This window comes from Leptidea sinapis, chromosome 12 (assembly GCF_905404315.1).
Source record: "Leptidea sinapis chromosome 12, ilLepSina1.1, whole genome shotgun sequence".
NCBI classification, from domain to species: Eukaryota; Metazoa; Arthropoda; class Insecta; order Lepidoptera; family Pieridae; genus Leptidea; species Leptidea sinapis.
Genome location: NC_066276.1, coordinates 13,658,036 through 13,673,169, shown reverse-complemented (window position 1 = coordinate 13,673,169; position 15,134 = coordinate 13,658,036). Strand labels below are relative to the sequence as shown.

At 37.6% G+C, this 15,134-nt stretch overlaps 1 protein-coding gene across 2 annotated transcripts in view; it reads left to right on the top strand.

Moving 5' to 3' along the window:
- The window catches only part of LOC126967089 (protein spire), a 49,069-nt gene that overhangs the window by 22,792 nt on the left and 11,143 nt on the right, over positions 1–15,134 (top strand). For both annotated transcript variants that reach the window (XM_050811476.1, XM_050811477.1), the window contains exons 3-5: positions 6,105–6,231; positions 11,986–12,137; positions 14,853–15,044. In XM_050811476.1, the coding sequence (XP_050667433.1) occupies positions 6,105–6,231; positions 11,986–12,137; positions 14,853–15,044 (471 nt within the window). The remainder of the gene's footprint in view (positions 1–6,104; positions 6,232–11,985; positions 12,138–14,852; positions 15,045–15,134) is intronic.

Genomic DNA, 15,134 nt, shown 5'->3' with positions numbered 1-15,134 from the left:
ACAAGCAGCACTCGTTCACGAGTTGCCGCATGGACCAGCCATCGTTCCCGCGGAACATCTTTAAGGGAAGAAGTCGACCTGGTACACGACTCCGCCGAAATAAAATAAAAATAAGATAATATTGTATGGCTAAATAATTTTGTTTTATGGTAATTAAAAGAGGGGCTGGGAGTCTCTTGTCAGGTCTTCTCCCCATGTGAAAGCCTCTTTACAAACTGATGTAGCTTCATGACGTTTGCCAAGTGTTGCTGCAATATGTTATGTTATTGTCACCGACCTGTACCCAACTTTGGCAGGAGTGCTGACCTATTGCATTTCAACGGTTTTTATCGATCGTTGACAAAGTTGTCGGACGAGTGAGGCCGCCACGTCACACAGAGAGCACCGGCCCGTAGCCGCCAGAGGCAACGAGAACGATCCCACCCAATAAATAGACAATGGCCTCTCTCTCGTCGGGCCGGTACCTCCACTGCAGCTAGAAAGTGATCGTCGACCTTCGCTGATATCAAACAAACACGTGCGCCACTCGTCTCATGCATTGTGTTCATTAGACCCATGGGGTTCTGGAGTGGAGCTCTCTCCAGTGACACAATTATCAATCAATAATAATAAAGTAAAAGTTGCATTTATAGCCAGAAAATCTTTCTCGAATGCTTTGGGAACTTTTCCATATAATGCGCCGAAAATACTTAGGATTTTTTGGTTATGTGCCGTTCTGACCTTCTTTTCAAGTTTGGGGTGGACGTTGCGTTTAGATTTGATTGTAGCTCTTAACATAGAGTAAATACTCCATAATATTTTTGGTAATCTGGTTTTAGGTAGTTCTATAAAGCCTTCATATATTTTGTACGGGACTTGTCCGGTAGGACAGTGATTCAGTATTTACGCACCGCTACTTTTTTTTGGGTTTGGATACTAATTATTGTGACATTCAGGTTTTATTCATTCAATTGCATTATATGTTTTATATTTTACAATAAAGTGGTCGCCACGGCTTCGGTGGCATACCTCTTATCCGATCAGCTAGCGAAACTCTCTAAGAAAAAAGTGTCGATTGTATGAAACTTGCAGTCATTGATAGATTGACAGATGATTGCTATATTCTTGTAAAAAACAGAGATAGCTGAAATCCACTATGTTTTAAACAACTATTCGCTTTCAAACTTAGCCGGATTATACTTCATCGCCAATCACGAGACTGTAAATACTACTATTTCAAACTTATGTCAAATGACTGCACGTTCCATCCCGCCTCTTATTACATAGTATTTACATCCACTTTGTATCCGATGGTCCATATTTTCAATGACACTGTGGCATAACTGAAGTTTGATCTCGTTAATGTGCTGAATTATCTCATCCTCTAGCTCTTGTGTTTTGTAAATTGTTCTTTGCCTATTGACGTACACTTTTTCTATTAAATATTATTCTTAAAAGAAAGAAGTGCGACGGTGTCTAATCACATGATCGTGGTGGCCATTGAATTTCCTGCGCAAAAGAGCCGTTATTTCTCAGACTGAGTGGCAAATGGGGGTGTCATCCTGTTGGAGCCATATCGTCCATGTCCATATCCTCAATTTCTGGCCACAATAAGTACGTTATAATCTCGTGATAGTCTACTGCAATCGAGATAAATACTTGGCCAACCTCATTTTGGAATGACGCCGCCAGTTCATAAACTGCACCAAACACTCACTCTTTGTGAATGCATTGGCTCTTCAACAATCACTCGTGGATTCTATAGATTCTGCTTGGTATCGAATCCACCGAGGTGAAAGTGTACCTCATCGCTGAAGATTATTTTGTTCGTAAAGTCACCATTCACTTCTGTCTGATCAACAAACATCCGTATGTTTGTTGACCGCATTGACGACGCTTGAAATGGTCAGATCTTGAGTCAATTGAACCGTGTAAGCGTGTAAATTCATATCAGGCGAGTCGAGGTTGACGGCTCCTCTGCCACACTATCGCGGACAGGAGCAATTGTTTCCGCAGAATAAACTGGGCGAGCATTAACCACCTGTTTTCACATCTTCCTGTAGAAGACCCGGATTGCTAAAATTTGCCCTCCTAGTTATAGTTCTCCTGATTGTAGAGGCTCGATTCGAAAATCGAGATTGTTGTACAGTTGGTCCATTATGTTGACCCAAACAATGGCGAATTCTTAACGCGCTTTCAACTGTGTGCCTCTACATGCTTGAATTCGTCAAAGACTGAAACAAACAAATGGCAAATAAAGTTAGCCATAAAATTTGGCGTAAAGTTGTGACTCACAACTAGCACCGTGAATTATGGTTCGACCCACAGATAATTTATACGTCTAGATAGACTGTGACAGCTGTGAACACATCGAAAAAAATAGCGGCGAACTGTTATCTATTTTCAGCAACGCAGGCACACTTAAACAAAGTGGCTAATGTGTTTAAGTCGTAGCTGTCATGCACTAAAGTAATAAGGCTGGCCTGTTGTCATGCGTTGCCTAATAGCAATAGGCACTATCTATAAATTATGTAAGGTTGGACCACTTTATAGTGTGAAGTCTACCTATAGTAATAAATTATTATCATAGCCTCATTGACTTATCTAGCGGAACGCAAAAAAAATAGTTTGATTTTTCTTGTTGTAATTATTATTGTGCGTACTGAGAATTGAGAACCTCCTCCTTTTTTTAAGTCGGTTAAAAAAGGAGATTATAGAATGTTTGTTTTTACGAATTTCATCCCTCATTCAATCCCTCAAAGTTTTATTGATAATTTGATTAGGAGTATGCCACCATCGGGAGGCTTCTTTGTACAGGATGCCGGCTAGATTATGGCGCCTATTGCTGCCATGAAGCAGTAATGTGTAAACATTATTCTGTTTCGGTCTGAAGGGCACCGTAGCTAGTGAAATTACTGGGCAATGTTGACATAATGTGTTTTGCTTTAAATAGTAAAATTACATTATAATAATAACTAGAATTTTGTTATCAAAATTAAAAATGAATTAATACTTAATAATAATTTGGCATGCCAGAAATAGCCGATAACATTATTATTATTATTTATTTTCTCAAAATTGATTCCTTTAGAATTCTTTTTGATGTCATTTCTTATACTACTAGATACTACTACCGCTTCGGAAACAAATGGCTAGTCTTGTGTACGCACGCACATTTTAACTATATTAAGCCTACTTTAAAGTCCGTATCAGCATGGTTTCCATGCTGGCCGTTCAACCGTTTCTAACGTACTGGTATATACTTCAGCTGTTTGTGACACAATTAACGATAAGTGTCAGGAGTCAGGGGGTCTACTCTCTTTTTCCGAAACGAAACTTCGTAAACGAAAAAAATTTAAACGAAGTTTCGATAGTGACCCTACTCTATTTTGTGTTAGGGCACATTGACGAAGTTTGGAACCATAGACAATATTCGTGAACGAATGGTGAACGATTGATATGAACATTATATTAATCCAACTAATTTGAAGAGTTCTATTTCATACAACGTTGGGTAGTAACTTATTGCAACAAAAATGTCTGTATTACAGACGCAATGAAAATATGTCAAATAAGTACTTCAGTAGGTCTACTCTCATTCAATGAAAAACGAAGTTTCGGATGTTTCCTACTACGGTTCCATTCGTTTCAAAGTTTCGTCACGAACGTCATTGCTTGACATTTCGAATTTATAAACTACTCTAAATCATTTACTTTCCGAACGAAAATATGAAGATGACAGCTGTTTCTTCGGAATTTAAACGTCAATTTGACGAAACCAAAGATGTTATCTTTTGATTTTCGTTTGTGTGTATTTTGTTGCAAATTGGTTTGCTCTACGTGAAGAACATAGAAGAAATCGACGCCGCTTATGCAATCAATTTAATATTAATGAAATTCCCGACTTAGAGTTTGTAGGAAATTACAGAATAAAAAAAATTATAGCATGCTATGTTTTACATAACTTATGTATCAAGAGCGGTATTAATATTCCCGAGTTCACCGAGGATGAATTCCAATGCGAATGAAGCAGGCGGGTTCCCTCTTAATCAGCTGCGTCTTCACCTCAAGCTCTACAGGCAGGTCGAAGGGCATGAACTGTTAGGAAGGAATAAGTAAGATAAAGTTCTACCTTTATCCTTTCTAACAGTTGTAATAATGCAGTTCATGGCCTTCGACCTGCCTGTAGAGCTTGACGTGAAGATGGAGCTGATTAAAAGGGAACCTGCCTGCTTCTTTCACATTGGAGTTCATCCTCTGTGAACTAGGGAATATTAATACCACCCCTGATACATAACTTATGTAACATTAATTTTATTCTGTAATTTCCTACAAACTCTTAAGTAGGCAATTTCACTAATATTAAATTGATTGCATAAGCGGCGTTGGTTTTTTCTGTTCTTAATGTTCTTCGCGTAGAGCAGCCTCGATTAATAGCATTCTTAAAACCATTTCATGCCAATTTCCAACCAAATACACACAAACGAAAATCATTCTTGAAAAACATCTTTGGTTTCGTCAAATTGACGTTATAATTCCGAACAAACAGCTGTCATCTTGATATTCGTTCGGAATGTAAATGAATTAGAGTAGGTTTATAAATTCGAAATGTCAAGCAATGACGTTCGGGACGAAACTTCGAAACGAATGGAACAGTAGTAGGAAGCATCCGAAACGATTTTCGTTGAATTAGAGTAGACCTACAGTTCCGTTTCTTGCTAGTACTGGCATGCCTCAAGGCTCAAATCCTAGTCCTCTGATTTTTGGCATATATAAATAATTTGTTATCCAAAATCCGAATGCCTTGCGTACGCTTTTTTTTTCTTAGCATTTTGTGAGAACATTTACCATAGTTATGTTTATTTTTTACACCATCAAAAAGTAGAGATTTCAACGAACAAATTCGAAACGAATTTTTTGAAACAAAATTATTTGCTGACGGGTGAATTTTCGATTGAACTGTATCTGGGATATGAAAAGGACGACTTCAGATCGCCCGTAATTTATTTTTCTATTCGTATTTCTTATATTCTCTTCCTTATCTAATGGGTAAACCCAAGTAGAGAATCTACTAATTTTTTTTTTGGTTTCAAAAAATTATCGACCCTGCTCTATATCTCGAAAATATTTCGAAAAGTGCACTAAGATAATGTATTTTTTTCTAGTTCTAAGAGACTCAACTATCTGAGCACTTTAAGGCTGTTTTGAAGTGAGTTTAACCAACGAACATCTTATTTTTCATAATTAAGTTTATAATTTTATTGTTTCGTACTCTATAAATGTAACAGAACCATAACATTGATATCAAATAGCAACATAACCGCGTCTATTTTTAGAAGAGTATCTGATTGCGTTTTAACAAATCCACTTACAGTCATTGTAAATAATAATTATATAATCTTAAAAAAACCAAGATAAAATGTAATATATCGCTAATCACCGAAATTAATAACTTGCCACCATACCAGCAATTCTGTGTACAATGGACTTTATACTTTGACGTCACATTGTGCTTCAACCTATAGCATTGTGTGTCGATATTTTTTATTTCGCGAGTATTTATTGGAGTTTTGTTATTTTAATATTTATTATTCAGCTAAAATTTAAAAAGAAAAGGCTATTTAGGATAGAACTAAATATAACACCCACATCAATAAAGCTGATATTGATATTCTCTTGCTTCTTTCTTCTTGCTGTATATTAATTAGCTTTTACGTTCCATAGTTTTATGTTAAACTTAAATCACATTTTATGTTGTTTAATAATAAGTGTTGGACACAACAGTCCACTTTTATTTTCTTAATGTATTTGATTAATGCTGTGTACAATTTTAATAGGATCTCAGGATCAGATTAAATATCCTGTACTTAAGTAATTGGTATTAGTTGATAATAACAGATAACAGGACAACTGTTATTTGTTATTGTATCTAATTGTAAATAAATAATACTTTTGAATATGCCCCCTGAATGTCATTTCCGCCGTGTTTATCGTACCCCCACTGCGCCTACAGAAATGTAACTTAAAATGCTTGCATGATGTTTTATGATGCGGATATCAAGTGCGCTAATTGTGTGTGTGAATCCTTTGTGGACATGTAGTTGATTGGTAACTGTTGGTCGCAGCTGGTGAAGGCGCTGGGCTTGCTGGTGTTCGAGGCGCTGGACTTCGCGCAGGATGACGACGAGGAGCGGCTCATGTCGCCCGAGCTGGAGCGGCTCATCGGAGAGATGACCAGCACCTCGGAGACAGGTCAGTCAGATATACAGACCGCCCAGCGAAGAACTGTTGATGTAAATATATACAGCGTGCAATTATGGCGACGTTAAATGAACACACGGGTAGAGACGTTACTCATGAAAAATTCTAAAATTTAAAGTAAATATTTGAAATTTTCAAACAAACAAATTATACATTTAAGAAACAAAATTTTAAACACCCTTACGTGTTTACATAATACGCCACGAAGTAGGAGTCATTTCCTACGCTAGCCCGAGGCTACTAGATTTCTTACAGGTTGCTCCGAAATAATAATAATATCATTTATTTCAGGCCATAGCCCATATGATGTTAGTAAAATCTTATTCTAGGGTTAGTAACACATTAACTACAATTATTTGAACACTTTAATTTTAACAGCCAATGTCTATTCATTATATTTTCAAAATTATTAATTACATTTAAAACAATATTGGAACTTTTACTAATGCGGTCTCTAATTGAAAAAATCTTTTTTCTTATTACTGCTTACAAATCATTAACCCTTTACAATACAAACACTAAGGAAGCGCTACAATAACGCGACAGACCCAAAATCATTCTAAATGCGTTGTTATATTTAACTCTTAAGATGGTCATGGCCTTACGAATAAAATTTACTCAGAGATTGCTCGAATAAAAAACTGACAATATAAGGTAAACAGAAGCTTTTTAACACTTTTACTACACTGCTTAAATCTAAATTACCACATACATCACATGGAAAAAGTCACGTAGCCTATCCTAGTTTCTACTCATTTCAATTAATATGGTGTTTTCGATTTCGTTTGACTTTTGTGATAAATGTCTATAAGTGGACATTACAAGGGTAATTTAACGCATTTCTACACTTCTTGCAGTGAATTTGTACACTTGATTTTGACAGCGTTACGTACAGCCTCCTCGTGTGTAAGTCAGCGATACACTGCCTCCCGTTGCCCGCACACGGACGTGGAACCCTTGGACGGTCTTTAGTAGCAGCAGTATAATGTCCCTTATGCCAACGTTATATTATGTTATTTTTAAATTTTGAAACGCTCAGTTTTTAGAGAAATATATTAGCTATTTCATCTTGTAAGAGCCATAAAAATATCACCAATCGTTTAGAAGCATTAGCAAATTTAAAGTTGATAATAGCGTTATTTAAATATTTTTATTACATAGTATTTTATGTTTTACAAAATCTTTAAACGTTCAGATTCCAGAGCATTCGGCCCTCAAAGAGGATCATTTCACTTTTACTATAATAGACATAAATTTTAATGTTAATTTATTTATGTTGACGGGATCGTTGAAGATTGCAGCCGAAATTGGACGCTCAACACACAAACGTTAACAACACAGACCACCAACTAGAAATTATTTGTTATATTATCTTAGGAGATCGGTACCTGTCTGCCAGTCAGCACTTAAGCAACAGTACTTTTTACGAAATAATGACTTCCGGCTATTCTTTGTTCTGATTTGTATCAGCTGTAATTATTACATCTCTTTAGTACCTGTATGTATTTGAAGGCGTTAGCGGTGATCCGCCCCGTTGATCTAGTTCCCATATCCAATGTGGTTTCGTGGATGTTATATATTTTTCAACACGCTAGTAAATTGAGCCTTATTACATCGTTCTTAGGGCCACAGTCCGACAAGCACAATAATATTGCACACTAGTGCATAATAGAATTATTATCCCTACAAAGATTAAGACAAAGGGTTTTCAATTTAAGCGGTTTTATGCCAATCCATTTTCATTTTTATGAATACATAAATGTGTCCCTTATTAAGACGAAAAAACATTTATTATTATCAAATTATTTATAATTCACAATTATTAGTTATAAAATATATGCATTTTATTACTAATATTATAATTTTGAAGTAGGCTGTATGGGTATATGTAATGTAGGTACGCCAAATGTAATCACTTGTATATTAATATACTATATTAAGAAGGATATCGATTGTACTTGTACCTTACATTTGATCGTCCATCGTGCGTTAAACGAACAAGATCCCTACAGGAGTTGCCAACTGGTGAGTGTTCCTTCACACATCCAGATGTTGGGGATGATATTCTTAATTATGGCGTCTCGTGCAAAGGTGGAATTCGGCGGCAGGCAGTCAAACAGCTCTTCGGAACACTCCCCGTGATAAATGCGGTAAAACAATGAAGCGACGTCTCTACGCAACGCAAAGTGATGGAATTCGTCACAGAGAACTGCTTCGAGCAACTCTGCGTTGCACGTGGTCAAATTGTTCGAGCTGATAGTGGGGTGCGCTAAACCAGAGATGACAGCAAAACTCTATATGTGGCGGGATTTGCGCTTTGTAGAGCGCTAGTAAATACGCCCAGCTTCTTTAAAGCCTATTTAGCTTTGCCTTCCAGGTGACCGCGGAGTTGGCAATCGCTCGAGATTTTGAGAACCCGTATTGCGATACTAGGTGAGGCTTTAAGGGAAGCGATGTCGAAGAGCGGTGATACGACAAATGGGGTTGTTTAAGTGGTAAAGTAATAGCTATAGGCCTGTAGTTTTCCGGATCCGAACTGTCTCTTTTTTTGGATTGGATGGACCAGGGCTGACTTCCATGAGTCAGGGACTGCGCCTTTTGAGTATGAGTGCCGGATTTAATGCGTTAGCACCGGCGTCAACTTATAAACTTATAATAAAACAGGGCCACACGTTATAAGCACGATTGATGAAATACCTTGCAGCCCGCTCGACCTTCCTTACGTCCAACGGAAACAGAGCTCACCGAACAGTTGTGTGTCGGAACTGTACTTCAGGCATAGAGCCTCAAAATCTATATGGAGCCAGAGAGCAGACTGGTCCCTAGCCCCAAAAGTGCCGAGACTAGAATTACTGTCTCGTTTGTCCTCAGACATTTGCGGTTCTGTGCCCCAGAATACGACAGGCGGCCCGAGCGAAAATGGTCGGGGAGGGATTCTCCGACTCTGGTAGAGCCAGTAGGTACTCTCTCAGTGTGGTAATTAATCCAGACGAGCCTGGCCCGTTCGTACGTGAAAAATGGTATTGCGTAATTAAAATGAATTGTTAACAAATGTAACGGTTGCTATAACATACAATTTATAAACGACTAGCTGATAACCCGCGACGTCGTTCGCGTACATATTTTTACATCTTGGGTTACATTATTGGACTTTTAGTAGGCAACCCAAATTTTTTTGAAAATGATATGTACCCTATATCTGGGATAATGTAGCTTCCCAACAGTGAAAGAATTATTCAAATTGGTTCAGTAGTTGTGGAGCCTATTAAATACAAACAAACAAACAAGTCAAATCTTTCGTCTCTTTAATATTAGTTTAGATTACTACGACTATTACATTTAATAAATATTTAATGTACGTATCTGATCAAATTATATTCAAAGAGAAAAAGAGGTCCACTGAAATTATTGTGCCTTATTTTCTCGGCCGGAGCCAGACTGTGGCTCCTTAAAAAAATAATTTAAAGAGAGCGAGAATAAGAAAATAGATAAAAAGAGCGCACCCCTTGAAAAAATTGTTAATTTGTTATAAAGTATTAAAACGTAACTTTTATTTGTGAATATTGCAGAAGATAGCGGTTACCACCAATGTGGAGCTATGGTAGCTAACACATACCATAGTGTGTCAGATATGGAAGTGTCTGTTCCGCGACCTCTATTCTCGTTAAGCATCCGATCGCATCAATATTCAACTTTCTCCGAAAATACGCAAAATTATTAAGAGCATTATTATTAATACACCTACTCGACCTCTGATTTAGTTTCAAACTTTCTTAATACTGATTCTGTTTAATTTTTATTTATGTCTTTAGTATTTATGAACACGAAATATATTAGTTATGTGTATGAAGAATGTTGTTATACATTGGGTTCTTAACGTACAAAATATGTCATGTCAAACTTAACACCTTATTCAAAACTAGAAAACGATTCCAAGCATTCTCCTTGCATTTCTTTTTCTTCATCAGATGATGAAGTTAAAGCGGTATTTATTATATTCACTTTTCCAGCATTTCAGTTACTCTTGCTTGATGAAATCGTTTTTAATTTCCTTTACATTACATTTGTGAGAAAGCTTCATCTATTAACTATTTAATGTCACTTGCAGGCCTATAGTTACCTTTTAACACGCCTTATTTTCGTTTCACGTGTATGAATATATTTTGTTTGTAACCGACTCATATGGGCGCGATTTCGGCCCACTTTAAACGGTCAGATTTCTTTCAAACTCGTAGATTTATCGAGGACACATGACGATACATTAATTTGATAAAATTATTCCATTTTACAATTTGCAATATACGATTTTTGTTATCTTATAAGTATAATTTACATCTATAATTTTTCTGTTTTTTACTTTGGTTTTCTATAAAAAGCGTGTATTTTTAGGTTTTTAAACTGTTATTTCTTATCAGCAACTTGTTTGCTTCATTATACCTCACATCATTTCTATAGGATTCAATTTGCAATGTTCATGTGGGAGCCTAAAATCTTCGTGACGGTGCGATTTTTATATTTCATCTATCTCATATACGGGCGCAGACACGTTTTGTTTCACTTCTTCAAGTGGTTGATATTTATGCCAAAGATATATCTTGAAAGTGATTTGCATTATATATCATTATAATGCAAATCAATTTCAAGCAGCCATTTTTTATATCAACGATATGATTGGCTTGTGTGGGCGAGTTTAGCATTATCCATAACAATTAGTGAAGGTGCTGTCACATTTAGAATTAACTTCTCTGTCGTCCATTTTGTAATATTGTCCTTATTCATATCATGGTAGTAGTCAAATACATGTGATGTAATATGTAATTATTAAATCTTAGATTAAGGATTGGTTGCGCTCCAACTAGATACCGCAGGCGTAGTCACAAAGTGAGGCAACTTATATTAAGGCCAAGTGGGCAGTGGGCAGTCTCGAACAATTTTTGTCATTTTAGTTTCAATTATTAGCAAAGTTTAACACTTGTTCTGTTGATCTTTGCTAACAATTGAAACTGAAATGCCGAGTTGCGTAGTTAAACTTTGTAAAAATAATACAAGAAATAAGAAAGACACTGGGATCACATATCATCGTTACGTATTTTGTTTTTCATTAATTGCAGCGTGGTAACACACAGGCCATCTAGGTCTCTGCAAATCGTCTACCAGTGCCGGGACTAACCTGTGTCTTCAATCGAGTTCTCTCTTGAGAAAGTCGCGGAATAGGGTAAATTGAACCTTGTCCAATTTAATCCCCAGAAGACTCAAGTTTGCGCGTTTATCATTAAAAAAAACCCATCTCAAAACAAATCTAGCGACCCGCCCCGGCTTTGAATGGAAAGTGCAACATTGGTGTCACATCAGCCTGATGCATAGAGCATCTGGATTAGATTTAAAGAAAAACCAATATATATACGTTCACACTACTTGACAAACGAGAAGATTTATTTTTGTGAATAAAAAAGAAACACTTGAGCCAAAGTGTCTCAAGAGATTGTAGCAAGAGCAATACTAATCAAAAAATATACCGCGGAATTTCCAGCAAGACTAAGCAACGGTTACAAGGTACGAGTTCCCCAAGCGCGAAGGCGTGAGACGGCATTGTGACGACATTGTGAATCTCCCACATTAAGAAGCTTCTTCATCTTTGTGATCTCTCAGTACAGCTTGGGGCCTGCAAGTCTCTATCTTTGTCTGGTATCCGTATATGGAGCCTGCTTCTTGCCAGCACAACTCATTTATTATTATGTTTTCCAGATGGCAATGAGGAGCAGGACGACGACTCCGAGGGCGAGGGAGCGCGCACGGACACCGACGACGAGGGCATCGAGCGCGACGCCGACCCGACGCCTCGCGCCGCGCGGGCCCGCCGGCGGCCGCCCGCACCGCGGCTCGCTGATATCGTGCAGGTGAATGTCCCGCCCACTGACCTTTACTATGTAGCACTGGACTGGCAGCTGTCGAAGTGCTTTTGTGCCTGTTTGATATTCGCTATTTTGGCGCTGTTGGCCATGTAGCGAGAGTCTGTGGTACTAAAATTACTGCTGACGACAACCTCAGCAAACATCGATAGATGGTGTGAAACTATTTACGAAAAAAACATTGTATTCTTTATTTCGTTAATTCTTGAAGTATAAATAACACGGAAAATTAACGAAATTAATCCAAGATGTAAAAATCCGTCGCAGCCATTTATATAAAACGTCAAAATTTGGTCTCCGGACGCTCGTGTGCGAATGGCGCTTCAAATAGGCACAAAATATTTGCTGGAAAAATGGAACAGCCTATCCAGTGGTCCCACCCGCCGCCCGCGCCCGTCCCACACACGCAACGATATGACGCCCATTAATGACATTTTGCCATTAACCACCACTTCGTACAAGCTATCATTGGAAGAATTGGCTAAAAACTCACTGCCACTAATGAAACAACCGTGTGCATTCGAACAATAGACTAACTATTTATTGAAATCTCACATTCCATACATGGTTACGCTACGTGAACACAGATGTCGGCACTTGTAGCATACATGAGCAAATCACAATAATATGTTGATTTTCTTACATAATATTAATATTTCTTTTAAATCAACATTGACAGTTTCATCGTTTCATATATTATTTTAATTACACTCTGTGTAAAGTGATCCAACAAAAATACTTAAATGTCATGACTATTAGGAATGTAAATTAATAAAAAAATAACAAAGGTTATTGAGTTCTAATAATAATATAGTTATTATACTATATACATATATAAAACCTTGCTTTACCCGCTACTTCGTCGAAGTCGCGGAAAGAACATAGTCACTAACCAGTCATCTGAACTTCACCCCAATTTTAATCAAGATGTATGTTTGTTTGTGTGGATTCATGCATCTACTGTGCACAATTACTCTTGTTTTTACGTTTTAATTTACATTTACTTTTTCTTATATGCCAGTTCTCAATAAAGCTCAATATTCCTTCCAAAGTGGCGGTAGAATATAAAAAGAAAAGAAAACTTTTGACATTCGTATTCATTGACCTACATGCACTGCAGGCATCGGCAGTGTATGCAATAGGTTGTTCTGTAAACTACAGTAGGATTTTTCTAGGTTAACTCAGGTAAACCATACCTACTTAAGATTTCGTTGCTTTTTATTGCCATATATTGAGTAGATAATTTTAAGTAACTATTCCAGGAAACGGGAACGGAGAACTTTATTTTTATGGGATCTAGAGATGAATCATGTAAATCGGATCATAAATCTCAGCGTAATCGGTGTACGTGGCATACGTCCAAAAAAAATCCGATCGAATTGAGAACCTCCTACTTTTTGAAGTCGGTAATATTAATAATTATAATATTAGTTGTAATATTAATAATTACAAATTTAACGCCAACGGGCGCTACTTGTGTTGGCAGGATGATCCTGTTACCAGAAACTCTGCTTCAGATTCTTTAAATTAAAATAATTATATTTTTTATAGTAATCGCTAGTAATATCCTAGCGAAATTCCTTTATTTATTAATGGAGTGTGTCCATGACGCCATTACTGTACTGTATAACTTTTGATTTGTATTAATTTAAATTTTTTTATTTTATTTATCCGTGTATGTGTTGACATATATCTTAATTGAAATGATTTGTAAAACGATGAACTAGTGAGTGTCTTGCTACTTCTTCACATTAGCTCAACCCTTTACGAAGTGGCGGTAAATTTAATAGGAAAGGTAATTTTTTGATATGGTGTGTTATTTCCGTGACCTATATGAAGACAGTGATTTTGATTTTATTTTGATTTAAATTGATAAAAAAGCAATGATATGCGTTACCGCTTTATTTTACTGTCGGATTGAAAATTCAAATATTTTTATTCAAAATCACTTATTGAATTTCCAATACTACCACCCATTCAAAATAGACTAATGGGCGCAAGAAACTTAGCGGGCTTTTTTTAAATACAAATATAAGGACAATACGAGTAGTACAAGCGTGCCGACATTTTAGAGGAATAGAAAATGTCACCCATAGACTAAGTATAGTAACTAGACTAATTGATAGCTTCCGTCTCACTCACACGAGAAAAAGAAAAACTTATGCGAGTCTTATGTAAAGAAATGAGATAGTGTGTTTAGATTTTTTGTTTCGCCATGCGTGCCGGTTTTTTCAAGGTCAGCTGACCCGGTGTGCTAAACAAAGTTGAGAGCACAGATATTTTGTATACTTTTATTTTACGTTTATTGTTGTGAAACGTGTGAAATATCCACTATTTATTCAAAATCAGTGACAATTTTAAGTAGAATCGACGGAAATATGGTGCGGTGTTGTGTTTTACGGTGTAAAAGTGATAGTGAAAGAAACACTTGTGTTATATTATGTACCTATATATATAGGATCTTATCTGCCTCATGTTGGCCTAGCCAAACCGGCGGCGAGCGAATTTTTGTAATCGCTCATTTCACTAAGCGCCCCCGCCGGCCGCACCTGTCTCAGCCCCCTTTGTCGTCATACCCCCGCGCCCCTGTACCCCGCAGGCGAGGACTCAGATAGACGGTCGGCCTATAGTTAGTATACTTGGTCTATGGTGTCACCGATGAAGACGATAGATCTCTATCTCTTCCGGGCGTGTTTGTTGCAGCGCTGCGGGCGGCAGGGCGGCGGCGGGCGAGCGGCCGAGGGTCACTACCGCGCCGTGGTCCGCGCGCTGCTGGCGGAGGCCCGCGAGCTGGCCTCGTTCCTGGAGCGCGTGCGGGACGCGGCGGCCGCGCAGGACCTGGGCGCGCCCGCGGCCACGCAGCACCAGCTGCGGCGTCTGCACTTCTCCGACTGGGTCCGTGTTACCGCTACGATGATGCTTATTAGCCATTATAAAAGGCATTTATTTTCTCAAAATTGATTTCTTTAGAATTCTTTTTGATGT